Source organism: Nicotiana tabacum, chromosome 22 (assembly GCF_000715075.1).
Source record: "Nicotiana tabacum cultivar K326 chromosome 22, ASM71507v2, whole genome shotgun sequence".
NCBI lineage: Eukaryota > Viridiplantae > Streptophyta > Magnoliopsida > Solanales > Solanaceae > Nicotiana > Nicotiana tabacum.
The window spans coordinates 187,913,625-187,939,064 of record NC_134101.1 but is presented as its reverse complement, the minus strand read 5'-3'; the positions used below and the strand labels follow the sequence as shown (position 1 = coordinate 187,939,064).

At 37.7% G+C, this 25,440-nt stretch overlaps 2 protein-coding genes across 3 annotated transcripts; one reads left to right on the top strand and one right to left on the bottom strand.

Moving 5' to 3' along the window:
- The first annotated feature begins 2,355 nt into the window (after nucleotides 1–2,355).
- LOC107824952 (ubiquitin-like-conjugating enzyme ATG10) lies at nucleotides 2,356–5,612 on the top strand. Of its 2 annotated transcripts, XM_016651773.2 has the most exons (6): nucleotides 2,380–2,595; nucleotides 2,683–2,733; nucleotides 2,835–2,918; nucleotides 3,628–3,727; nucleotides 4,279–4,376; nucleotides 5,295–5,612. In XM_016651773.2, the coding sequence occupies exons 1-6, from the start codon at nucleotides 2,422–2,424 to the stop codon at nucleotides 5,526–5,528; spliced, it is 741 nt and encodes a 246-aa protein (XP_016507259.1). In that variant the 5' UTR covers nucleotides 2,380–2,421; the 3' UTR covers nucleotides 5,529–5,612. The 2 variants fall into 2 exon arrangements, with proteins under 2 accessions (XP_016507260.1, XP_016507259.1); XM_016651774.2 differs by lacking the exon at nucleotides 3,628–3,727 and having other exon boundaries at nucleotides 2,356–2,595; nucleotides 4,245–4,376.
- A 1,341-nt stretch (nucleotides 5,613–6,953) lies between these two features.
- Nucleotides 6,954–24,623, bottom strand: LOC107824951 (uncharacterized). Its single transcript, XM_016651772.2, has 9 exons — nucleotides 24,382–24,623; nucleotides 24,068–24,155; nucleotides 22,709–22,788; nucleotides 21,903–22,005; nucleotides 21,649–21,805; nucleotides 20,753–20,881; nucleotides 20,506–20,592; nucleotides 9,258–9,302; nucleotides 6,954–7,595 (listed from the first exon to the last, which is right to left on the bottom strand). Exons 1-9 carry the CDS (start codon nucleotides 24,497–24,499, stop codon nucleotides 7,443–7,445), a joined length of 960 nt encoding a protein of 319 aa, XP_016507258.1. The 5' UTR covers nucleotides 24,500–24,623; the 3' UTR covers nucleotides 6,954–7,442.
- Between the last annotated feature and the right edge of the window lie 817 nt (nucleotides 24,624–25,440).

Sequence of the window (25,440 nt, the reverse complement as noted above, 5' to 3'; positions counted from 1 at the left end):
AAAATAACCCCGCGTTAGTCTTTTTAGGCGCGTACTTTAAACAACATTACCTTCTTAAACCCGGGTGCACATTTATGTGACCCAAATCCAAATCCCAACGGAGTCGAAATGTGTCGCTAATCACGGGTACATTGATTGTGACGTGGTTCGAGATGCATTTCCACGACGTTGCAAATTCCTTTAAAACTAGTGAATGAGACGAGCCTCGACAAACAAAAGTACACAAGCTACGGGGCCCTCTATATGGGTTGGTAAAATTACTTAGATTTCGGGATGGGCCGTTTAGCAAAATTTCACGGCCTTACCCAAAATAATGATACGCTAGTCGCTTTAGGCGCGCCTTTAATAATTTACTATTTTAAACTCGGGTGCACATTTATGTGACCCAAATCCAAATCTCCACGGAGTCAAAATGTGTCAATAACCATGGGTGCATTGATGTGACGTGGTTCAAGATGTGTTTCCACGACGCTGCAATCCTCGTTAAAAAATAATAATAATGAAAGCGGTAAAAAGTTAAAATTTGCACATAGGTTCAACATGTATTGAAATCAGATAAATAAGTCGAATATGACAGTTGAGCGACCGTGCTAGAACCACGGAACTCGGGAATGCCTAACACCTTCTCCCGGGTTAACATAATTCCTTATCCGGATTTCTGGTTCGCGGACTGTTAAACAGAGTCAATCTTTTCCTCGATTCGGGATTCAACCGGTGACTTGGGACACCATAAATCTCCCAAGTGGCGACTCTGAATTAAATAATAAATCCCGTTTCGATTGTCCTTTAATTGGAAAAACTCTCTTTTACGCCCCTTTGCGGGGTGTAGGTGAAAAAGGAGGTGTGCCAATTCAAATATCATTAGAACTCTCGGGGAGCTTCATAAAGCAGTATACTGTTTAAAGAAAAAATTTAAAATGAAAGATCTTAGAAAGATAAAATTTCATCTTGGTCTACAAATTGAGTATATGAAAGATGAAATTTTTGTCCATCAATCAACATACACTGAAAATATTTTAAAGCGGTTCTATATGGATAAAGTACATACATTGAGTACCCCGATGGTTGTATGATCACTTGATATAAATAAAGGTTCATTCCGACCTCATGAAAATAATGAAGAACTTCTTGATCCTGAAGTACCATATCTTAGTGCAATTGATGCACTAATATAACTTGCTAACACTACAAGGCGTGACACAACTTTTTCAGTTAATGTCTTAGCAAGATATAGGTCTGCTCCTACAAGGAGACATTGGAATGAAATCAAACACATATTGCGTTCACTGAAAAAGGACTACCGATGTGGGCTTTATTTTATGGCAATGAGTGCAATTCCGATCATGTTGATTATGCCGATGCGGGGTATTTATATGATACACACAAGGCTTGATCTCAAACATGCTATGTATTTATATGTGGAGGTATTGTCATATCTTAGCGATCGACTAAGCAATCAATCGTGGCTACTTCATCTAATCATGCTGAGATAATTGTTATTCATGAAGAAAGTCGAGAATGTGTATGGCTGAGGTCTATAATACATCTTATTCGAGCCAAAAATGATTTGAAGTGTTACAAACTACCCACAATTTTGTATGAAGACAACACATCATGAATAGCCCAATTAAAGGGAGGATTCATAAAAAGGAGTTAGGACAAATCGCATTTCACCAAAGCTATTTTCCATACATGATATTCAAAAGAATGGTGATATCAATGTGCAACAGATTCTTTCAAGTGATAATATGGCTGATTTGTTCACCAAATCTCTACCGACGTCAACCTTCAAGAAACTAGTGTACAAGATTGGGATGTGAATGATCAAGGATGTGAATTGATGCTTTTATCAGGAGGAGTTAATACACGTTGTACTCTTTTTCCCTTACAAGGTTTTGTCCCACTGGGTTTTCCTTGCAAGGTTTTTAATGAGGCAACCAAAAGGCGTATTTCTAAACATGTGTACTCTTTTTCCTTCGCTAGGATTTTTTTTCCCGTAGGGTTTTTTCCTAGTAAGGTTTTAACGAGATACATTATCTTTGGACATCCAAGGGGGAATGTTATGATAAATATCACATTGTGGTGGATGTTTACTCTTCTTCCATGATCTTCATCTCAAATGCTTAATGACATATTCAATGACATATTTTGTATGTTCAATGGCATATTTTCTTCACTTTTTATGCCTATATAAAGATCTTGTAATAGATAGGAAAATACACACAATTGAAGAAGAAAATCTCTTCCTTCTTTCTATCTCCATTTCTTGTTCATGTTTTACTAAATTGCTTATATTTCTTGTTTATGTTTTACTAAATCGCTTTTATTTTATAACAAATTGTTTTTTTTATGCTTCATTATATCTTTTTTTACTGCTGCCCGAGTCTTTAATTATATGTATTTTTGTCCATTTGGGCAGAAATGTCATCAGATAAGGCCATAATTAACATCTCCACTTGGGATGGCACCATTACATCTACTGATTTTTACGTTGCTGCTTCTAATTTTGCTGAGCAATGGAACAATTTAGATCTAGGGTTTCCTCACTGGTCATGGATCAACTGTCCAAAGGGACCACTGTTTGCTGCTAGCAAGGTTTGTCTTTGTGCAATTGCTTTATATATGCTTTCGGCGTGTTATATATATATATATTAATACTACTCGTATTCTGCAATTGGGCAGGTAGAAGGATATTTATCATTGGAGAATATGGTTCTTCCAGGATCCACTGAGGTCTGTCCTTGGAACTTCAGTGGAGCTATATTATTGAGAAAATTTAGCATAAAATGTTATGTACCTGTAAGACTTTGCTGATTTGTTTGTCTTTCTTATAGGAAGATCGAAATCATTGTGGTCTTGCTGGAATAGAAGATTTGAGTTGCGCTAATGAAGATGTATATACGGATACTGCTATATTGGTATGTTGCACATTTTATTTCTTGAATTAATTCCGTTTACTTGGAAAAAAAAATTATTTTATGGAGTGCTCGAGTTTCAAAATATTTATCTTTTTCTCACGTGTTGGAGATTTTAACAGGGACTTTTTCTTGTTTGAACTGCTGAATTATAGCAAACTCAACTTCCAGAGTTTTGTGCTTCCTTTGGGATTAACATTTGAGTCTTCAGTAGAACACAACTAATTGTCCAATCTCTTAGTTCACGCGTTAATTTCTTGGAATCAGGCAACTAAGATTCATGAATTCATGTATTCTTATCCTTAGCATCTTTATAAAGCTTTCAATTGGCCTTATCAAAAAAAAAAAAAAAACTTTCAATTTGATACGGGTGCTAATTTGGTAGATGTTGGTGGTCTTGTCAATAGTTGCTCCTCTTTTTAGAACTAAAATTTCACTTGCTAAGTATGTAGCTGTTGCCTTCAGTCTTACTTTTGGAAGGGTGGGGGCATGCATCAGTGACTTTGTGTCTGATGCAGTTATAGATTCCTTGCTTTTTAAAGTTTCATGTGCAATATGTAGTTGTCAACATTTACACATATCCATGCTCCATCTTCAATGCCACATACTTTAGTTGTGATACAGTAAATAGCAATTTACTGTTTCAGTTTTCCTCCTATCTTTTGTTGAAAAATAAATGGTTTAACAATTGACGTGATGTTTCTCCTTTAAGGTTCAAAAGCACAGCCAAGAAAGACATCACTATGACTTCCATGTCGTCTACAGTTCCTCTTTCAGGGTTCCCGTGCTATATTTCCGTGCATACTGCAGTGGTATGTTTGTCCGTATCCATTTTATGCCGGAAAGAAACTGAATAAATTAGTTCTCTTGCTATTTTTGGAGTATCTGCACGGGTACGACGGTATTTTGGAGAATTCTTGCAACACAGTTTGTAGGAGCATCTGTCTTGTGATATTATAACCATGCTTTAGGACTTGATTGCTACAGCAACACTAGTAATTAAAAACAATAGCAGCTTCATAACTGTGCCACCGAGGCACTAGTTTATAAAATTTTAATTCTGAAGTAAAGCGGAAAATTTTGGTTAGACAAATCATGATGAGCTTGATACGTGTGGAAAAGATGATGACGAATACTAGTCTCGGGTCTATCCAATGCTCTGCGTAGTTTTAAATTCTGCCTCTACTACTTGTTTGTTGTATACGTCGTAATCCATTGTCATCAGTTTATTTGTTTCATTAATCACTTCAATCAAACAGCAAGCTAGTTTGGATTTGGTTTCTGATCTGCTATTCTTTCTCGCCTAATGTATGATAACTTATATGCCAGCATAAACATTGTTCTGATTGTGCTACATCCATAGATGGAGAACCCTTGGCAATAGAAGACCTGGAAAAAGAGTTTCCTGCCTATACTACACAAGAATTAGCAATATCTAAATGGACCTTTATAACTCAGGAGGTATATTGCTTCTTCATTTTTTTGTGCTTTTTATATATTCTGAAAACTGAATACATTCTCTTGGCTTGTGATTTCTATTAGCACTTGGTATGTTTGCATGGCTTCACCTTCTATGAAAAAAAAAAAAAAATTATCTCAACCAAGCCAGCTTTTGTGGAACAATTCTGATATATTTCCTCTTTCTCAACTCACTTACCTATCAACGCCTCACACCGTTGTATCTCGCCACATAATCCATCTATGTTAATTACCAGACTAGTAACAATATCCATCTCACTTGCCAATGCATTTTAGCCTCTTGCCATCATGCATGACCTCAAATATCAGGGTCTTTCCTCATGAAGCGGAGGAATATTGAAACAGATTGCTGCATTTTAACTAACTGGGAAGAACTGCAACATATATCTATGATTTACTAATCCCTGGTCGATAATATGTATGCTATTAGTAGTATTTAAGAATGTTTGGTGGCATTTAGTTGCAGCCAACAATCATAGCTGCTGCCAATTTCTAATTCTCAAGTATTCTCAGTGGAATCCTTATTTTCTGGTTGAGACTATCTGAATGTCAAGGTTCTGGCAAAATTCTCTTCAAATTATATCCCCAGTCCTTTCTAGTAGATGTCAAATCTGCTTGGATGATCCTTGACATATCTTCATGCTTCTCAATTAGTGTCTCTGCTTCTTTTTGCTTTGTTTCTTCCCTAACCCTTCTTCGCCAGTAAAAAGTAAAAGAGGAGTAACTACAATTAAAGCTAAGGTATATCTTAGGCTTTGTTTGTCTTCCTGGTAGTGCAGTTTGCTTTTCTCATTGTATCTCCTTTTACCAATTAGCGTGAAGTTTGTCATAAAAATGTGTGTTAATGAATGTGCACCATGTTTAGATCCACCTTAAATTCAAATGCTGAATTATCTGTAGGAGCACCCCTACCTGAATCGGCCATGGTACACGTTACATCCTTGTGGAACTGGTGACTGGATGAAGCTACTTTTCAGTAATGAACCTTCAGTGGTGTCTCAAGGTGGAGTTGCAGTTGAGAAATATCTGATCCCATGGTTTTCAGTTATATGTCCGATCTTTGGTCTTAAAATCCCCTTAAAATTGTTTGTAAATGCGTCTAACAAGTCTGAAAATGTTTCTTATGTAACATAGATTTAGTGTTATCTTCTCAACGTAAATGTTCTTCTGAACACAGCAGCAAAAATGAATCCATCTGCCAAAATGCAAAATATAAGCTATTATGTAGTGTTTATTAATTATTATCTTATGTCTTATGTTAGGAACTATTGGTTCTTTACATAAATGCAACCTTTAACATGGCTAGGCCGATCAAGTTTTCAATTTTAGTTTCTACTATTAGAGTTTAAGCATGTCACGTTTTCTTCTAGGGGCTTATCTCACTTTCATGGCTCCTAAGATGTACGTTGGTAAAGAGTGCATTCAGATTCAAAACATCATACTACAGTACAATGGTTTATGTTTAAGTGTTTGATCATCTCATTTAAAAGTTTTAGTTGTTAGAGGGACATTTATTTACTTAATTATATCTTCAACATGTCTTCTAACATGTGAATTTAATTCTTATGTGGAAATTCTTTTTGACAGTGAGGGAGACAAAGTGAGAATGAACTCAGAAGCTCTAATACTATGTTAAGTTAGGCTGCCAAAAAGGTTCTGTCATCTGGCAATTTGGATTGACTTAATTTGATATGCTTACTATCTGTATTCCAAGCTGAAACTTAGCAACTTTTGAATGTTTACACCAAGATCAGATAAAAATATCTGACTTCCAAAGTGAGTTCATGTTAAGCTTTGCGATTCTGTACATTTCGAACGTGGAAGCTTTCATTTTTGACATACCGCACAGGTCATTTGCTTGGAGAAAATCAACAGGCCCAAGATAAAAGTCATCGAGCAATACTTATGATCACGAATTTCTCATTAAACTAGAACCAATCCGAAAACGGAAGAGGATCATGCAAGGAAACCCTAGTACACCCTGTATTATTTTAACCCTGTTAAAGGTAATGGGGCCTAAAATGTAGGGAGAAATTTAAAAATAGTCATATTTACAAGTGGTCATTCAAAAATAGCCACAGTTTCAAAAGTAATCGAAATTTAGTCACTTTTCATGTAAAGATAAATTTGAACGAAAACACTGTTCAAAATCCGAAAAATACTCCAGCATAATATACTGAAGTTCCAGTATAATATGCTGGAAGTTCAAGTTCATACACAGGTGCTCCAATCTCCAGTATATTATGCGGAAACTTTTCGCGGTTGGAATTCCAACATAATATGCTGGAAGTTCATGCACAGGTGCACCGATCTCCAGTATATTATGCTGGACCAGTCCTTGTTGCAGCAAAATAGTGGCAATTTTTTAATGACTTTGCAAATGCTGGCTATTTTTGAATGACCAGTCCGAAAACTGGCTATCCCGTACTATTTTTACTAAAATATACCATTGTGCTAGTAAGCATTGATGAGCAGCCATTATAACCTTTGCAAAGGTATTTATTTCAGTACTATAATAATTACTACGCCTCGAACCCAAGAAAGATGGATCAGCTATATGAACTATGACTATCCATGTCACTCCATTAAAACCCATATTCCAATATTTTAAAAAGTAGTAGTAGTTATGCAGCACTTACAAAGGCATTTCAGTAACCCATAGTTTTGCCTTTTGGAAATGCAGTATGAACATGCATTACATTCCATTGCCAGCTGACTATTGTATAAACAGGTAATTGGACTCGAAATTCACAGTCGTAAACCAGAAGCTACACGACGTGAACTAAAAGTCCAACCACCATCCTCTTGCTGCAAGTGTTGGTGGCATGCCGAACGTCGCCAAAACTTGAGATGTTCACTGTTTATAGACATAGTGACGAAAGGACCAAAAACTCAGAAGGCCATTCATCTGGAATTCCTACTTAAGAATTATGCTTCCATGTAATTGATTTGACCTCCAAGCCCTTTAGAAGCTGTGCTCTTTAATGTTTTCGGAAACATATCCAGCATGCCAGTACAATACATGTTTGATCCAGATGTTAGGTAGGCTCATTGTTTTTCGACTTCTTCACTAATGACTGCCTGTCGACTGAAGCAAGCCAGAAACTCTATATTTCCTTCAGCTCCTTTTAGAGGTGATTCAATCCAACCTTTGCATTGAAACCCATGGTTTTGAACTCCATTTATGATCTTCTCAATCACCTGTACAACAATAAAGGAAATATATTGTGACAGCTATAACAGTAAGAACAAGGAATTTCTGTTATAAGCAAGATATGTGACTAGGAGCATTAACTTCTTTTTTCCTGTTATTTTCAAACACTAAAAATGACTTGATGTGGGAAAAGGAAGGAACAATAGAATTAAGCATCTCCAGATTACCATCATGTGAGGTTACAGTGCAAATATCAACTTCGTCGTACTTCACACAGTCAAGATTTCTACTACCTCCTTTGATGACAAAATGCTCTGACCCCATAAACAGTGACAAACCTACTAAAAAGATTGAGAACTGCTAGCTCAAACCAAAATTGACTTCTCCAAGAGTTCAGCCATATGGCACATCCAGAGCACAAACAAGCAGACATCAAAAGCAATAGCAACATACCCGTGACACTATTCTGTTCCATAACCCCAAACAGCTAGATGTACAATCAAATGCAATTCTGCAATTCTCTATATATACAGCTCTCCTCTTTGCTGGTTACTTAGCTTTTCACTGGCTTTCCCATCCTACCCAAGTTGACAAAACTCACCATTCTCTTTATCCAAAATCTAAGTTCTCACTTTCTTTCACCCTTAGTCAGTTGGCATCCATCAGAGTTAGAGAAAACATAAAAGGTCTGGAGACCTACTTCCCATCCTCCAGCAATCTATGCATCCACAAAAGATTTATGGGAGTCAAGGAGGGAAAGAAGAGAATTATCAAGATACTGGATTTACTTTAAGTTGCAATATACTTTAATTTGTTTTACCTTACTATGACCTCACCAAAAGTAGTTATCTTATATAAAAAAACAAAAATCATTATAGCCCTGAACAAAATTGAGTAAAGCAGTCCAACGGACTACTTCCCTCCAATTGACCTACTTATTCAGCCTTGTGAGTGGTATCCACTTAGTTTCTGGTTGAGCAGTCAAGTAGGGAGAAAGATTAATAAACAAGGGGCTACTGAATCCTAGCCATAGAAGTGGCAACTGTTATGCATTCTGTCCATAAGCTGTCAAGCTCAATTCAACAAAATGCAAAAGGTGTCAATTTTTAGGATGCTAGACTGGTGCCGAGCTTATCTACTGCTTTCCCCAAGTGTAACTCATACAAGGTTTAATTTTCTTGTGGTAACTGAAGGAAAATACGTAGAATAAGTACAAAAATTTCACAGGAAATGGTTATAACATCAAATTGCTATGTAATAAATATAGAGAAAAGGGCATACTATAACAAGTATTTGTTTAAAAATGTATCAAGTTAAGACAAGACATTAGTAGAATAAATCAACAAGAAAATGAGAGATCTTAACATATTTAACATTCAATTAACAAAATAAGCAATGCACTCTTAGAATTTTCAAAAGGTATGTAGCTACTTGTCTAAATTGTGGTTGATAAAGTGCTCCGTTATTAAAGCACAAATTCAAATGTCAGTTCTTGCTAAAAGAAATTTCTAATGCATTTCTTGACTTTTCATATTTATTGACTGCTTATAAAAGACGGAAAGAAAATCAGTTGCTTTATAGCCCATCATCCCTCAAAGTAGCCAAGATACCAGTATCATTAGCATTAAAACATGAGTTTAATAATCAGATTTTAAGTCAGTCATAAAACATCAAAAGCAAGCAAACGAAAAAGTTGGGCAAATACATACCTCTTGATGGACTAAGGGATCTCTTACAATTCCACCTCCTCCAACCTAACATGCATAAAGAATTATACATCAAAATACATCATCTTCTTGCAAATTCAATCACAATACTAACACAAGCTAACTCTTAAGAACAAGATAAAGGCCAACTCCTCTTGAGTGCAATACTGATGCAAGACTTCAGATACGCGCAAATGATTGAGCTATCAGTTGAAAATTTATGACTATTAATCTAATTGAATCCAATCAGGTTTGAAAGGGATATTGACTAAGCCGATAATTATACCCTATATATCCACATGAAGAATCCGTAGCATGCAAAATCAATCACAAATTTAACATAAAGATCATCCTGAAGAGCACAATATAAGCCAAGGAATCTTGAAAGCAATATAATACAAGACTATGGATAAAACACAAATGATTGATGTAACAACGCGACCGGCCGTTTTGAGCATTTGCACTTTGTTCGGTGGTTTGAGGTCTTTGAGAAGCTTCATATGGTGTATTATGACTTGCGTGTATCGTCAGTTTTGGTTTTCGAGTGGTTCAGGATTGATTTGAAAGAATGATTCTCATTTTAGAAGCTTTAAGTTGGAACAGTTAATCGAGTTTGGCTTTTTGCATATTTAATCTCGGATCGGAGTTTTGATGGTTCTGTTAGGTCGGGATGGTGATTTTGGACTTATAGCTTGTTTGGTCAAGCTTCTAAAATCTGCTTATTTTGAGAAGTGCTTTTCAAAAAAGTACTTTTGGTGAAAATCAGTTTGTGTTTGGCTAATCAATTTGAAAAACACTTTTGAGCAGTAATTAGTGTTTTGGCCAAACTTTTAAAAAGTGCTTCTAGGTGTATTTTTCTCAAAAGTGTTTTTCAAAAAAGTGTTTCAGGGGAGAAGATACTTTTTTCTGCTTCTTAGAAACTGCTTCTGCTCAAAAGTACTTTTTTTCCTTAAAAAAGCTTGGCCAAACACCTCAATTTTTTTTAAGAAAAGTACTTTTGACCAAAAAAAAAATACTTTCTGCCAAGAAAAAAACTTGGCCAAACAGGTCATTAGGCGTATGCCCGGAATTGGATTCGGGGGTTCCTAGGTTGATTTGGCACTTTTTGGTGAAAGTTGGCAATTTGAAGGTTCGGAATTTTCCTAAGTTTGACCATGGTTAGACTTTGTGGCTATCGGGTTTGGATTTTGGTTTCGGTACTTGGAATAGGTCCATTTTGTCATTTGGAACTTGTCGGCAAAGTCTGGCGTCATTCTGAGTTGGTTTGATAGGAATTGGACGCGTGGTTGTATTTTTAGAAGTTCTTGAGTTTCATTGTGATTTTCATGTGCTTTGGTGTCTGATTCGTGATTTTGGATGTTATCTTGGTGTTTTGATCACACGAGCGAGTTTGTATTTTGTTTATGTACTTGTGTAAATATTTGTTGTGGAGCCCCGGGGGCTCGGGTGAGTTTCAGACGTGTTTCTGGGTGTTTTGTTCATTGCTTCAAGTTTTTGGTGTTGCAGACCTCGCAATTGCATAGGTCTGCTCGCATTTGCGGAGGTTTGATCGCGCCGGAGAGTTCGCATTTGCAGACTCATTTATCGCATTTGCGATGGGGCACTGGGCTAGGGCTTTGCGCATTTGCGATCTGGTGGTCTTGCGAAGGGGTCAGGGTTCACAATTGCGAATATTTTGTTGCTTTTGCGACGTTTGCAGCATTATGCATGGGTCACTTTTGCGATCTTTATTCCGCATTTGCGAGGGTTGCATTTGCGAACCCTAAGTCGCAAATGCGATATCTGCAGCTTGTTTATAGCTGGATATTTCAGGACTTAGCTTCATTTTATTACATTTTGAGCCCCTAGACTCGGCAGGAAGCAATTTTGAGGAGAGATTTTCACACACAATCAGTGGATAAGGGATTTTAACTCAATTTTAATTATATAATGTGATTATTTATGAGTTTTAACATCTAAATCATGAGATTTGAAGATAAATTTTGGGTATTTTTGTCTATGTTTAGAAAAATGAAAATTTGTGATTTGAGAGTCGAATTGGACTCAAATTTGAAAATCAAACACATATTCAGGCTCGTGGGGCTATGGGTAGTCAAGATCTGCCTTTTGACTTGGGTTTTGACCGGGCGGGCCCGGGGTTGACTTTTATTAACACCGCTTTCCTAATCAAAAGATAGGAGAGCACCCCTTTGCCGAGTTCCTTCGATATGGTTCTCTCAAACGCCCTAGTATACTCTACTTGTTCACCTGTGTCGGTTTGGGGTACGGTCATTTCACCGGGAAGATCGCCCCTTTGAGGAATTGTGCAAAGATCTTAACTTTATTAATTGAAATTGGTTTCTCTTGCATCGTTAGGTGTTATTAAGTCGATTTTGATTAGATTTGAGTCGAGCGGAGGTGAGGAAAAGCATTTTTAGATTATTGATTGAGGGCTTTTGAGGTAAGTATCTTGCCTAACCTTGTGGGGGGAACTATACTGTAGGATTTGATCTAATTGCATTATTTGTACTGTGTGAACGACATGTACATAAGATGATTTTGTACACGGATGTATATGTGTTGGTTTTGACCGGATATGACCCGAGATTGCTCTTATTGCCTTGTTTTGATTGTGAGTACTCTACACTACATGTTTCCTGTTGCGGATGATTACTTGAGTTCATATTCCTTGTTAGAGATCATGTTTCAGGATTTTATTTCCTTAATTGGCCAAATTGGGCGTTTGTGAAATTGTTGCTATTTCGGTTAGCTGAATTCATGTTATATGTTGAACACCCATCTGCTTCCCCTATTTATTGTCCGTGTGCACTGCGTTGGCAGATTTGTGAGTTGATGTCTTGATGACAATTGTTGGTATGTTGTGCTGTTGTGATTTGGCACACGTGGACTTGTTGAGCGGATTGTCGGGATATTTGCACGAGGTTCTGCCGTGCTATTGTTATTATTGATATTGCACATGCAACAAGACAAGGTGGGCTACAGATATATATTGGGTCTGCGTATGTGGCAAGACAAGGTGGGATAATTGTTGATGCACGTGTGGCGAGACAAGGCGGGCATATACTTTATTGTTGCGCACGCGGCGAGACAAGGGGCGCTACGTGGGGATGATGTGTGATGGCTTGGGGGCGTATTATTGATGATATTTGTGTGGTGGTTTGACTTCTTTGTGTGTGTCATGCATATTACGTGTTTGTTGTGTTGTTTCCCTGTGATAGTTCACTTGCATATGCATAGACCGTAACATGTCATTTAAACCAGTCCAGGAGCATGAAACTTGATGTTCATTGATCATGTACATATATTCTTGTATATCTTCTTTCTCTGCGGTTTGGGTGACCATGCCGTGCGAATTGTGATATTGAGCCCGTGACCACGCCGAGCGGATTGTGATATTAGCACGTGAGTTGTCCGTGCAGTTATGATTGATAATGTGGGCACGAGGTGCCATGTGTATATGATTCATGATTTGTAACTTGAGATTTGTGATTATGAGGTGTGGTACCTTGGGGTGACTCGTGGTAAATCTTGTGTGGAGCAGTTTGATGGTTAGAACTGTCATTGTTTTCCCTTAATTGCTTTCACTTCTATTTTATTTGTGCTTTGATTATTTTGTTGTATTATCACATAATTACTCTTTGTTGCCATTTATTTACTTTGTTTTCCGTTGTTAGCTTTATATTCATATATTGTACATGTTACTTGGTTAGTGAGTGTCTTGACTTGAATCTCGTCACTATTCCACCGAGGTTAGTCTCGATACTTACTGGGTACCGACCGTGGTGTACTCATACTACACTTTTGCACATTTTTGTGCAGATCCAGGTATTGGAGCTAGCGGATTCAGGCAATGAGAGCTTCTTGATCGTGAGCAAGGTAGAGCTCCTTGATCGTCGCAGTCCCTTGGAGTCCTTTGCTTACATTATTACTGTCCATTCTCTTATCCGAACAGTGTTGTATTTCGAGTTTTCTATGTATTCAGTAGAGTACGTGACTCTGTACTACCTAGTCTTGGGGAATTCGTTGTGATTATTGCAGCTTAGGCTTGTATCACGTTTATTTCTATATTTATATTAAACCCTATTTTCATTATATCATGTTTAATTGGTTTGATTGTTGTAAGTGATCAGCTTACCCAGTTTTAGATACTAGGTGCCATCACGATCCTTAAGGTGGAATTTTGGGGTCGTGACAATTGAGCTTCAGTTGATCTGATTGAGCCAACACTAGGACTGAAAAGGATATTGATAAGCTGATACTTATACCCTATATTTTATATGCGCAAAATCCTTCATGCCCAAACACAAACGGGAGCACCACCTCAAGAAACTCATTTAACTGCATTTGTTTGAAGTGAGTAAGCTCAATTTTAGACAACTGGAAATTTTCAATTATGATCAAACTTTCAGCGAAATTGGTCCTCTTTTTAAGTCAACAAAGTCGAGGGTCTATCAGAAACAACCTCTCTACATTCATAAGGTAGGGGTAAGGTCTGTGTACACACTACCCTCCCCAAACCCCACCTTGTGGGATTACACTAGGTTTGTTGTTGTTGCGGTTGTTGTAACAAAGTACTCTACCAGTCTGTCCATTCAAAATCGCCTATTTTAGTATATTTGTTGCAGACTTGTATAAGTAAATAAAAAGTGTCTCCATACTAACAATTTAAGCTTTTAGATGAGGTTGTCACACAATTTGACATGGTACCAAAAGCAGGCATAGATTCTGTGTTAAAGTTTCACGGGCACCATCAACCAAAATTATTTCCACATGCTTGGTCCAGGGAAAAAAAAAACGGACCCACACATAAGTGATGTCTTGTAGACCTAATATATAAATAAATAGAAGTGTCACTTCTCTGGTAGCTTTTTTTTTATAAAGTAAAAAAAAACAGTATAATCACTTTTCTGAATGGCCTAAGCTTTTAGATAGAATAGTCACACAATTCAACAATGTTAAAAGATTGGTCCATCTCAACATGGATTATCAAAACAAGTCAAGTTCATACGAGCCTTTTGTCTTCATTGAACCTAGAACTATTGGGAGGTAACCAACAACTACTTTTTCTCTGACTTGGGAAATGACTTGGGAAATGTGCCCAGCCATATTCTGTCTCTTTGAAACATGTTCCGGCATATTTCTCTTCCGATAATCTTCTTTACTTTTTCATCATGGAGGACAAGATCTTTTTTATTCCAGGCGTTAAATCTTTTGAGCTTATCAACTCAGGCGAGGGGTGGTTCGATTGGATCGAAAGGGGCAAAAGATTTTCATGCAAAATCAGAATAGATGAGGAGAACCTCCGGCGGGTATGTGAAGCACTCAAGCAAGCATCTAAAAGGGCAGATTATTACAGACGATGGGGGTGGAAATCACAAGCATACTATTACAGAATTTTTGTTAATTTCAACTACTATGGGCGATTCATTCGCATTGAAACGTGGTTGGGGACAATAAGAAATCTGTAATCATCCCTAAAGCTGTTTTCAACATGGGTTGGGGAGATATAGCCGATAAAATCATCCACTTTCTGGGGAAGCAGTCCACAAACAGATATAGGCCAACTTATACTCACCAAACAAAGTCATATATTGACACGGCTAAGATTGCTCAGTGGCCGGTGTTAACAAAGGCTACAACGAGGGAGGTGGACAATGCTACTTCAGTTGACTCGGGTGGTGAGAGTCATCGTTTTCTTGCTAGGTGCTTGGTAGGTACCTTCAATGATCCGTTCAATTACAGTCCAAATCAATAAGTTATCCAGAAATGGTTTGTGAATAGATGGAGGATCTGTGCTGATATGAGAGTGACTCCGATGTCTCATAATCAGTTCCTGTTCGAACTTCCTTCAAGGCAAGAAGTTGTGAGAGTCCATGCAGGGGATTGGTTCTGGAATGGATGGTGTCTCTCTTTACAGTGGTGGTCGGCGGTGGCTTGCACTGAAATTGCTTGCCAGAAATATGACCAGATATGGATTAAAGCTTTTGGAATCCCCGTCCACGCATGGAAACTTGATACATTCAGAACCATTGGAGATCTTTGCGGTGGTTTCATAGGTATTGATGAGGACACGAAGCATCGGAGCCACTATCTTTGGGAAAGAATTTGTGTTAGCAAGAATAGTGCTAAATGCCCAGATAAGATAGAGCTCGAACTGGACTGTTGGAGATATGAAATCTCAATTTTGAAGGATGTGGCAGCAACACCAAAACTAGCTCGAAAGGCCGGAGAAGAAGGGTTGGGGATTTTATCAATCAAAGCAGCGGTGAATTTGGGTAAAGGTGTCGACAGGCAGGTCAAATCACAGCACGTGGAAGGGCATTTTAATTCAAAAGCTACATTAGACAGACAGCTGGACATAGGGCACTTTAATTCAAAAATATCGGGCCCTCTACCCAGTCTCATTAATTCACGGGCCAAGCAAGGGAATTTTATAATTAGGCCCAATGAAGCCATCAGCTCAGACATTAGTCGAGTACCAGGGAAGTTGGGCCAAAATATAAACTTTTATTCAAAAGGCCCACACAAAAAGGCCCATTTTAAGTCAAAGACAAATAAACCCATTAGCTCCCAGTCTTGGCGTGCCATCAGAATTTTACCACACCCTCGTCTTCTTCGCAGTAACGATGTGCCTCTCTCATCTGGTGATCTTCAGCAGACCCATGTCAACCATGTCATTACGAAATCAACTACGCAGGTCTCAACAGCTATCCCCCTCTCAGAAGCCGATGATGATGCCGATGACGAAGCTGAAACTTTCATCAACAATCTCAGAGGTCTTTCACAGAGGTTGAATTGGTCAGAATATGCTTCTACTGCTCTGGTATGTTCTGACACTGATTCTCACAGTGAATCTCTTCCCCTCTCTTGGCATGACGGTGAGGCATTGGAGCTACAAGAAATTCATCAAGTAATTCAGCAACCCACAACAATAGAGACTTCTAAATGGACAAAACTAGTTATGGGAAAGGCATGCAAGGATTTTGGGATCAATATAGCCGGCTTTAAACATGAAATTCTAGACTTAATTCTAAGAATGGACCAGAAGAGACATGTTCAATTACAAAAAATAGGATCTCCTTCTACTTCCAGTAAGAAAGGAAAGGGGAGAAAGAAAGGGGAAACTGAAGTTCAGAATCTAATTTGCGGCATCAACTATGATGGGAGGAAGAAAAGTGATCGGGGCCGGCATTGCAAGATACTGTCCAGATGAAGGTCAAAATTCTCAGTTGGAACATTCGGGGGCTAAATGATAAGAATAAAAGAAGCACTCTAGCTTCACTAGTCAGAAGGTGGAAAGCTGATATCTTATGTTTACAAGAAACCAAAATGGATGGCATACCATCAAGTATGATTTTTCAGATATGGGGGAATAGGTGGACTGATTTGGTAGAGTTAGGGGCAAACCGCAAGAGTTGAGGTATTATTATCTTATGGGACAAGAGATTGTGAAGGTCTATTGACTCTCACCAAGGTTGTTTTTCAATTACATGCATCCTTGAGAGTCTGCAAGAGGATTTCAGGTGGGGTTTTACAGGAGTTTACGGCCCACACAACAACACGGACAGGAATGACTTCTGGCAAGAGTTGGGAGCAATAAGGGGTATCTGGAATGATCAATGGGTTATAAAAGGGGATTTCAATGTGTGCAGATTTGAGGCTGAGAGATACAGTTGCAACAGAAGAACCAAAGCTATGAGAAACTTCTCTGAAATAATCTCGGATCTTTAACTAATCGACCTACCTTTACACGGGGCACAATACACATGGTCAAAGGGGGAAAACAATTTACAGGCCTCAAGAATTGATAGGTTCCTTATCTCTACAGAAAGGAATGAGAGCTTTAAGTCTATCAAACAGTTGGCAATGCCAAGACCTATTTCAGATCACAAGCCTCTAATGTTAGAAAGTGGTGACTGGTCTTCAGCTCCATCCTACTTCAAGTTTGAAAATATGTGGCTACAGCAAGAGGGGTTTATGGACATGGTGAAGGAGTGGTGGCAAGGTTATGTGATTAGTGGCAGCCCGGATTTTATACTTGTTCAGAAGCTGAGGTTTAAACCTGAAGAAAGACATCTCCAAATAGAACAAGGAAGTCTATGGAAAGCTAGAGACAAGAAGCAGAGTTCTAGAGGAGCTTTTAGCTTTAGAACAGGTAATAGAGAACAAAACTCCTACTCAGCCTGAAAAACAAAGTTTTCTTAATATGAAATTGGAGCTAATGGAAATTGCTAAAGCTGAAGAAACTTCATGGAGACAAAAATCAAGATGTCTATGGCTAAAAGAAGGGGACAGGAATACAAGATACTTCCAAACAATGGCCAACTCTCACAGAAGATACAACTCAATTGACAAGCTCAAAATTGATAATGAGATCACAGAAGACAAGGAAATGATCAATGAGGAGATCTTGAATTACTACCAGAATCTCTACAAAGAAAGTGAAGAGTGGAGGCCTACTGCCAGCTTTGAGGAAGTAGCCAGACTCATAGAGGCAGACAGGGAGTTGCTAGAAAAAGGGTTTGAAAGATGAAGTGCTTAGTGTCATTCAATCATGTGCTCCTGATAAGGCCCCAGTGCCAAATGGTTTTACCATGGCATTCTTCCAAAAATCTTGGGGTTTCATTAAGGCAGAGGTCATGGGGGCCCTCAACTACTTCCACCAGCATTGCTACATGGTAAGGTCTTGCAATGCACCTTTCATTGCTTTAGTACCTAAAAAGAAAGGTGTTGTTGAACTCAGGGATTTCAGGCCAATTAGCCTTATTGGAAGTGTTTACTAGATAGTTGCCAAGGTTCTAGCAGAGAGATTGAAGTTGGTTGTTGGGAAGCTAGTCTCTAGCTATCAAAATGCCTTCATCAAACAAAGGCAGATAACTGATGCAGCTCTCATAGCTAATGAGATTTTGGATTGGAGGATTAATACTGGAGAACCTGGAGTTATGTGCAAGCTGGATATAGAGAAGGCTTTTGATAAATTGAATTAGTCATACCTAATATCTATCTTGAGGAAGATGGGCTTTGGTGAAAAGTGGTTAAAATGGATAAGGTATTGCATCTCTACGGTTAAATATTCAATTTTAATTAACAGATCCCCTGTGGGTTTCTTCTCCCCTCAAAAAGGGATCAGACAAGGTGATCCACTCTCCCCTTTTTGTTCATATTAGTCATGGAAGGTCTAAGTAAGATGTTGGAAAAGGCCAGACAAATGCAGTGGATTCAAGGCTTCAGAGTTGACACCAATGCTGGGAATACAATTACTATATCTCATTTACTGTATGCTCATGATACTCTGATTTTTTGTGAGGCAGAAAAAGCACAGCTCCTATACCTGAATCTCACCCTCCTACGCTTTGAAGCCTTGTCAGGATTACATATCAACAAGCTGAAAAGCACTATCTATCTAGTCAACAATGTGAACAACATAGTAGAATTGGCAGGAACGATGGGTTGCAGCATTGGGGCACTTCCTTCCACCTACCTGGGCCTCCCATTGGGAGCCAAATTCAAGAATTGTGAAATTTGGAATGGTGTTGTAGAAAAATTTGAAAAGGGGTTGGCCACTTGGCAAATGCAATATTTATCTATGGGAGGTAGATTAACTCTTATCAGCAGTGTGCTTGACAGCATACCTACCTATTATATGTCTTTGTTCCCTATCCCTAAAAAGGTGTTAAAGCAATTGGATAAAATCAGAAGAGATTTCCTTTGGGGAGGGAATAACAGCTCTCACAAATTTCATTTGATAAAATGGGATAAAGTCATACAGCCGAAAAGCAATGGAGGACTGGGGGTCAAAGATTTAGCAATCCACAACAAAAGTATGCTGATGAAGTGGCTATGGAGGTATGGTACAGGTGAGCCTAAGTCTCTGGAAGAAAGTGATTGATGCAAAACATGAGAAAAGAGACAACTGGAGCACTAAAATTGCAAATGCCCCTTATGGTGTTGGTCCCTGGAAGTTTATTAGCAAATTGAACAATGATTTTTTCCAGAAGATCCACTTCAAACCGGGTAATGGAGAGCACATCAGATTTTGGAAGGACATTTGGCTGAATAACACGGCCCTTATGGATGATTATCCTGACATTTTCCTAATTGCCATGGACAAGAACTCCTCAATTGCTCAGAACAGGAGCAACAACAACTGGGATGTGCATCTGAGAATGTCTGGTCAAGATTGGGAAATGGAAAGTTTGATGGAAATGCTAGCAAGAGTGGAAAGCTACAACATTGATGAAGATCTTTCAGACACTATGTGTTGGGGCAGCAAGGGTATCTTCATAGTCAAAGAGTGTGTTACAAGCAAAACTGCACTCAAAATCAGGTGCTTGATGCCTGGCCATGGAAATTGATATGGAGGACCAAATTACCTATTAAGGTTATATGCTTCAATTGGATTGCATTATATGAAGCTTGTCTAACACAAGACAACCTTAACAGGAGAGGATTCCAGCTGGTCAACGGATGCTACCTTTGTAGGAGGAATCAGGAAACTGTCAGTCATTTGTTCCTGCACTGCCCAGTTGCCACTGATATATGGAATATGTTCTACAGTATTTTTGGTCTGAGCTGGGTTATGCCTCAAAATATGAGACAGGCACACATTAGTTGGAGTTTGTGGAAAGTTGATAAGGCCATCAAGAAAATCTGGTTGATGATTCCTGCAGCTATTTTTTGGTGTTTATGGACAGAGAGAAATAGAAGATGTTTTGATGGCATCTCAACTTCAAATCAATCTCTCAAGGCAAAATGCCTACTTGAACTTTTTTGCTGGACAAAATTGTCCCCTGTAATTAGTGCTGGTCATTTTTTGGACTTTGTTAGTACTCTTGTCCTAGATTGACACTTTGTATAGGGCCTAGCTTCTCCTTTTTGTTTTTGCCTTTGTAACTAGGCCTCCTGTAACTATGTAACTATGCATCTTCTTGATGCTTTTTTAATGGAACACCTAAAAAAAAAAAATTGGTCCCTCTCAACTTTCTTCACCGTAGACATGGTATCCATATACTGTAAGATATGAAAAAGATTCACGGATGAGGTACATCAGAGATGTAGACAAACAATCCTTAAGACTTGATCAAATTGCATCTCTAAGCAATCCAAATAAGAGCTTTGAGTTATAAAATGTTGGTAAAAAGTGACACTTTTATTTATGTATATTAGGTCTGCAATGGGTCACTTCTCACGGCATACTAACGCTTTACAAATGCAGGCAGGAATGCAAGCATGATATATGAAAAATGCTTACTTGGGATCTCCGAGCCTCAAATTGAGGTTTAATTAGAGTAACTAAAGTAGCTTCTTCCTTCATCAAATTGATAACTGCAGGCATAACCTGGATTGGGGGAATGAACATGTGAGTATTACTAGGTATTGACAAAGACCATCTACCATCTACAGATGTGGAACAGCCTAATTTTATATGCTAAACTGTTAACTTAGGAAGCTACATTAAAGAAATTACATTGGAAGCATTTTCGGATGAGAAAGCTTACCAAAAGTATCGAAATAAAGGAGAGGTCCAAAGTTACTAAATCAACCTTCTGTGGGAGTTCAGAAAGGTATCTCAAGTTTGTACGCTCAATAACACTTACACGCTCATCTCGCCGAATTTTATCTGCCACCTATAAAAAATCAGCAAGTCTTTACAAATTTAAACAACCAAATAGTCAGCCAATGTGAAATCGATCCAGGACCACTTGGCAACTAATTAAACTCAAAGAAGTGAAAGATACTTTCGAGCTGCCAAAACAAGGACAATTTCATAATTCAGGATTTAGTGAACTGTTGAACTTAAATTCAGAGCATTCTGAAAGATTTTTAATTAATTGTACATTCTACTGGTTTCAAATTTAAAGCTCTAGAATTTTCTTTATGGGCAGTCATTGCCACTAGTATACTTTCCAAAAAGAGAAAAGAAAGCTGTTTCATAGATACCTTATTCCACCTGCTTAGCTTATTTTATGCTAGAAGTAGTTTCAGGTTACCATTTCCAGCTACAGGGCTCAGCTTTGTGTAGAAAGATACTTCCAATAACAATGTACATTTTTGCAATTTGATTTTATAATAAGAGGTTACATGGATTTTTCATGTTTTTCCCCTCCTTTTCCAACTTGCACAGTGAACTTAAATTTGGCAATGCATTTGCACACAATGTTCTTTTAGTCTTCTATCTTTTGACAAATAAAACACTGCTTGCTAAAGCTGCTCCAACAAGCTTTGGCACTGTGTTATATTCAGCATCTTATCCATTTGGTCTCTAAGACATCTCAAATTTGATGAGCCAGTCAGTACCTTAACTTGCATTCTTGATTAGAGTATATACCAGTAAAAGAAAATTTAAAACAATAGAAGCTCTGTGAGCATCAGCTTTTAATTCTGATGATGTTACCTGTCCATATCCTACATCAACTCCATAGACAAATGAAGCACCATACTGAAGTAAACAATCAGTAAATCCTCCAGTAGACAAGCCTGAATCAAGAGCTACTTTCCCTGCAACATCAATGCCCAGGTTTTCAATAGCAGCCTCCAATTTGTGTCCTCCTCTGAGTAAACATCAACAAGCAAGTCAATTAGCTGGAGGGATCTCAGCAAAATACGATGTCAAAAACTAAAATATAGGCTCAGAGGAGGAATATTCACCTGCAGACATATTTGGGAACTTCAGCAATGATCTCCACGACAGCTTTATCGGAGATTTGACTCCCTGCTTTATTAACAACTTTTCCGTCCACAAGCACTTTGCCTAAGCTAGAAGATTGTCAGGAGTTACGGAGATGGAGACAGAGAGACAAAAGCAAATCAACCTCTAGTTAGGATATATCAACTTGACAGCAAAGTGGAAGCAAAGAAATTACAATAAGTTGTCACCCCGACAAGAAGAGAACGAATTCGAAAACACCATAAGATGATTTGGATGAAGTTTATGATTGGAGATAAACTAGCCTGAATAGGAGTTTTACATTGTCAGGTTGAGATACCTCATAAGACAAAAAATTGAGAGAAACTATCATTAAAGAGTGTCTGAAAAGAAATAGAGACATTCTCTTCAGGAAGACCAATAACATACACGTACAACTATTGACATCTGAAAACAATATTTTAGCATTGACGAGAGATGTGTTAAAGAATTAGATTTCCTGAAAAATTGCGTCTAGAAACGTTCAGTGTCTACTCTACTAGTGTGATTTATGATAGCTAAAGTATTGTTATATAGACTCTACTCAAGCAATGGTATTCTACCTTGTAACTGTACCATAAAGAATAAATTTCTAACCCTAAATAGCTCAAACCAAATTATAAGAACAGAGACAGGAAATCTCTTTACTCTGTAATGAGCTAAGCGAAAATCAGGTTTGATTACAGAAGCTCAAGGTCACTGAGCAATCCAGAAGTTCTATTATAATATCAAAAAGAAGTGTCAAATAGGCTTGATGAATAACAACTACCTTGTAGAATCCATGACTGTATAAATGTCCGGCTGTATTGCTGAAATCTCTCAAGACACAGTTCATCCAGTCTCCTTTTCCTAATGAAACCAGACAAACACTTAGCCAAATATGATGGTAGGAAAAAGACCGAAAGTTATCAACAAAATAACATACACAGAGAGCTTAGACCTTTGTTTGAGGAAATAGCTAAAAGAGTACCAGTCCTGAGCAGAAGTAAGGACAAACATTTTTCAGAGCCCAAAAGGAAGAAGAAAAAAACTCTGTTGATGATGCCATCACCTAGTAGTTATTAAAACCAAGAGGCATGTATGTGGGTAGAGCATATTTAGTTAACATCTAATGTTTCAAATTTTGCTAGTACTGCCTTTAATATTGCAGTTGGGCAGAGCATATTTAGTTAACATCTAATGTTTTAAAATTTTGCTAGTACTGCTTTTAATATTGCAGTTGGTTCATAGCATGTTATAGTATTCATTAGTTTGTTACCTCAGTAAGAACTATTGCATTTTGCTTATATTTCGTGCCCATCTATAAGGAATAAAAGAATGACCTTTTCACAAAAACATGTACTTTGGACTCAACAATTCAGTGGTATGCTATTTTTAGGATAATACCAAAAATATGCAAAATCGCATATGTGAAATGAAACCTGAGTAATATTACAAAAAAATGCTAAAAGCTCAAAATTGATGGACACCATTAGGCGAAACACCAACATAACATTGTTAATTGCATCTTTGACCAAAATGTGCGCTCTTCTAAACATAAATAGTGCGCAACTTAGAACTCTATCTATATGGTTAGAGTTATATGGATACAAGAATCCTCCTCGATCACTCATGCTTAAATACGTGTTTGTGCACATATTTACTATGCAAATCTCATTCGTCAAATGTGAGTTAAGTACATAGAACTCTATCTATCACGAGATTGCTTTCGTACACGTGAACACATCGAAGCAAATTTAGAAAATGTGCAATAAGAAAATACATACTATAAAGGCGACTAAAGTACAATAGTGCTTTGTAAAGCGCCTAAGAATTCCTACAATTGAATAATTCTCTGCCAAACTTGTTAGGGAATCTACACATAAAAATTGAAGAAAACACAAATGCATCTGGCGAATTTTAACTTGAGGTTAATAAAACATATTATCTCATGTGATTTATCTTTAAGGCCACCCTCCAGACATCAGTTATTTTAGTTGGTATATAAGCACATGTTTTTTGCTTGTTTTTTGTACTTTTTTTAAAAATCTGCCAACTCTTGGAATAGTGTTCAAAAGAAAGCACATTTTGGTAAAAGATTGAAGAAGAATAAATTAATACGAAACCAGAAACAAGTGAGAAATATTACTTTTTCTTTGGTTGACCCTTCTCCGTGGTCAGTGAAGCAAAGGTTCTTACAGAAGGATGATTGCGGGCTTTGAACTCGACCCATCTCGCTGATCAATAAAAATACAGAATTTTATCATCAAAATCTTATGTCGTATAAACCCACCAAGAAAAAGCAAAAATATAAGCTCAATACAAAAAACGGATATGAATTTAAGCCCCACGTAGCAGCTGGACTTGAAGCGTCGAAAAATGCAATATTTTGAAAACCAATTTCAACAGAGACTTGGGTTGTAACGTAAAACAAGTGAAGAAATGAGTTCAATTTAAAAGTACCAGAAAGCTTTGGAGTTCTGTATGATAATTTGCAGGAGAAAAAGAAGCTATTGCTGGAGCTGCAAGAACAGTAACAGCGTGATATGATGATGGGTAGCTTCAGTATTTGAAGCGCCATTTTCTCTGACCTCTGCAAGGAAGAGGAGATTAGGAGACGGAGATTTTGCAAGGACTGGCTTTTTGGGTTTAGCGCCCACTGGATAGCAGTTCCATGTAGAAATGGCGTGGGCCACTTTGTAAGGGGAAGTGGACAGCAGTAATAAAAGGGAGAAATTCAAAAATGCAATATGTAAAAATAGTCAACTATAATATACTGGAGTTCTAGCATAATATATTGGAATTTAGAGCACCGGTGCTCTAGTCTCCAGTATATTATACTAGAGACAGCACAGTATATTATACTAGAGATAGCAAAATATACTGGTCCAACATAATATGTTGGAAGTTCATATACAGGTGCACCGAACTCCAGTATATTATGCTGGACCGATCTCATTTGCAGCAAAATAGTAGTTATTTTTCATTGACTTGGTAAACGCTGACTATTTTTGAATGACCAGTCCGAAAACTGGCTAGACCGTGCTATTTTAACGTAATAAAATATGTATTTACTTTTAAGTCATTGTTTAAAATGTCTTGTCTTTAGTCATTGCTTTAATAAATTTCCCACTCGGACGAAAATACTCTTCTGCTCATAAAGTTCAGGACCAAGTGTCTTTAACTTATGAGCTTGTTACCGTAAGTTCAGGACTAGTTATGCTTAATTTATAAGTTTAAGTTTAGGACTACCTGTCCTTAACTTTTGAACTTGTAACTCTAAGTTCAGGTCGACTTGTCCTTGACTTTTGAACTTGGAACTCGAAGTTCAGGACTACCTGTCCTTAATTTTTGTGCTTGTAACTCTAAGTTAAGGACTACCTGTCCTTAATTTCTGTGCTTGTAACTCTAAGTTAAGGACCAAGTGTCCTTAATTTTTGAACTTCTAACTCTAAGTTCAGGACCAAGCGTCCTTAACTTATGAGCTTGTTACTGTAAGTTCAGAATTAAATGTCCTTAATT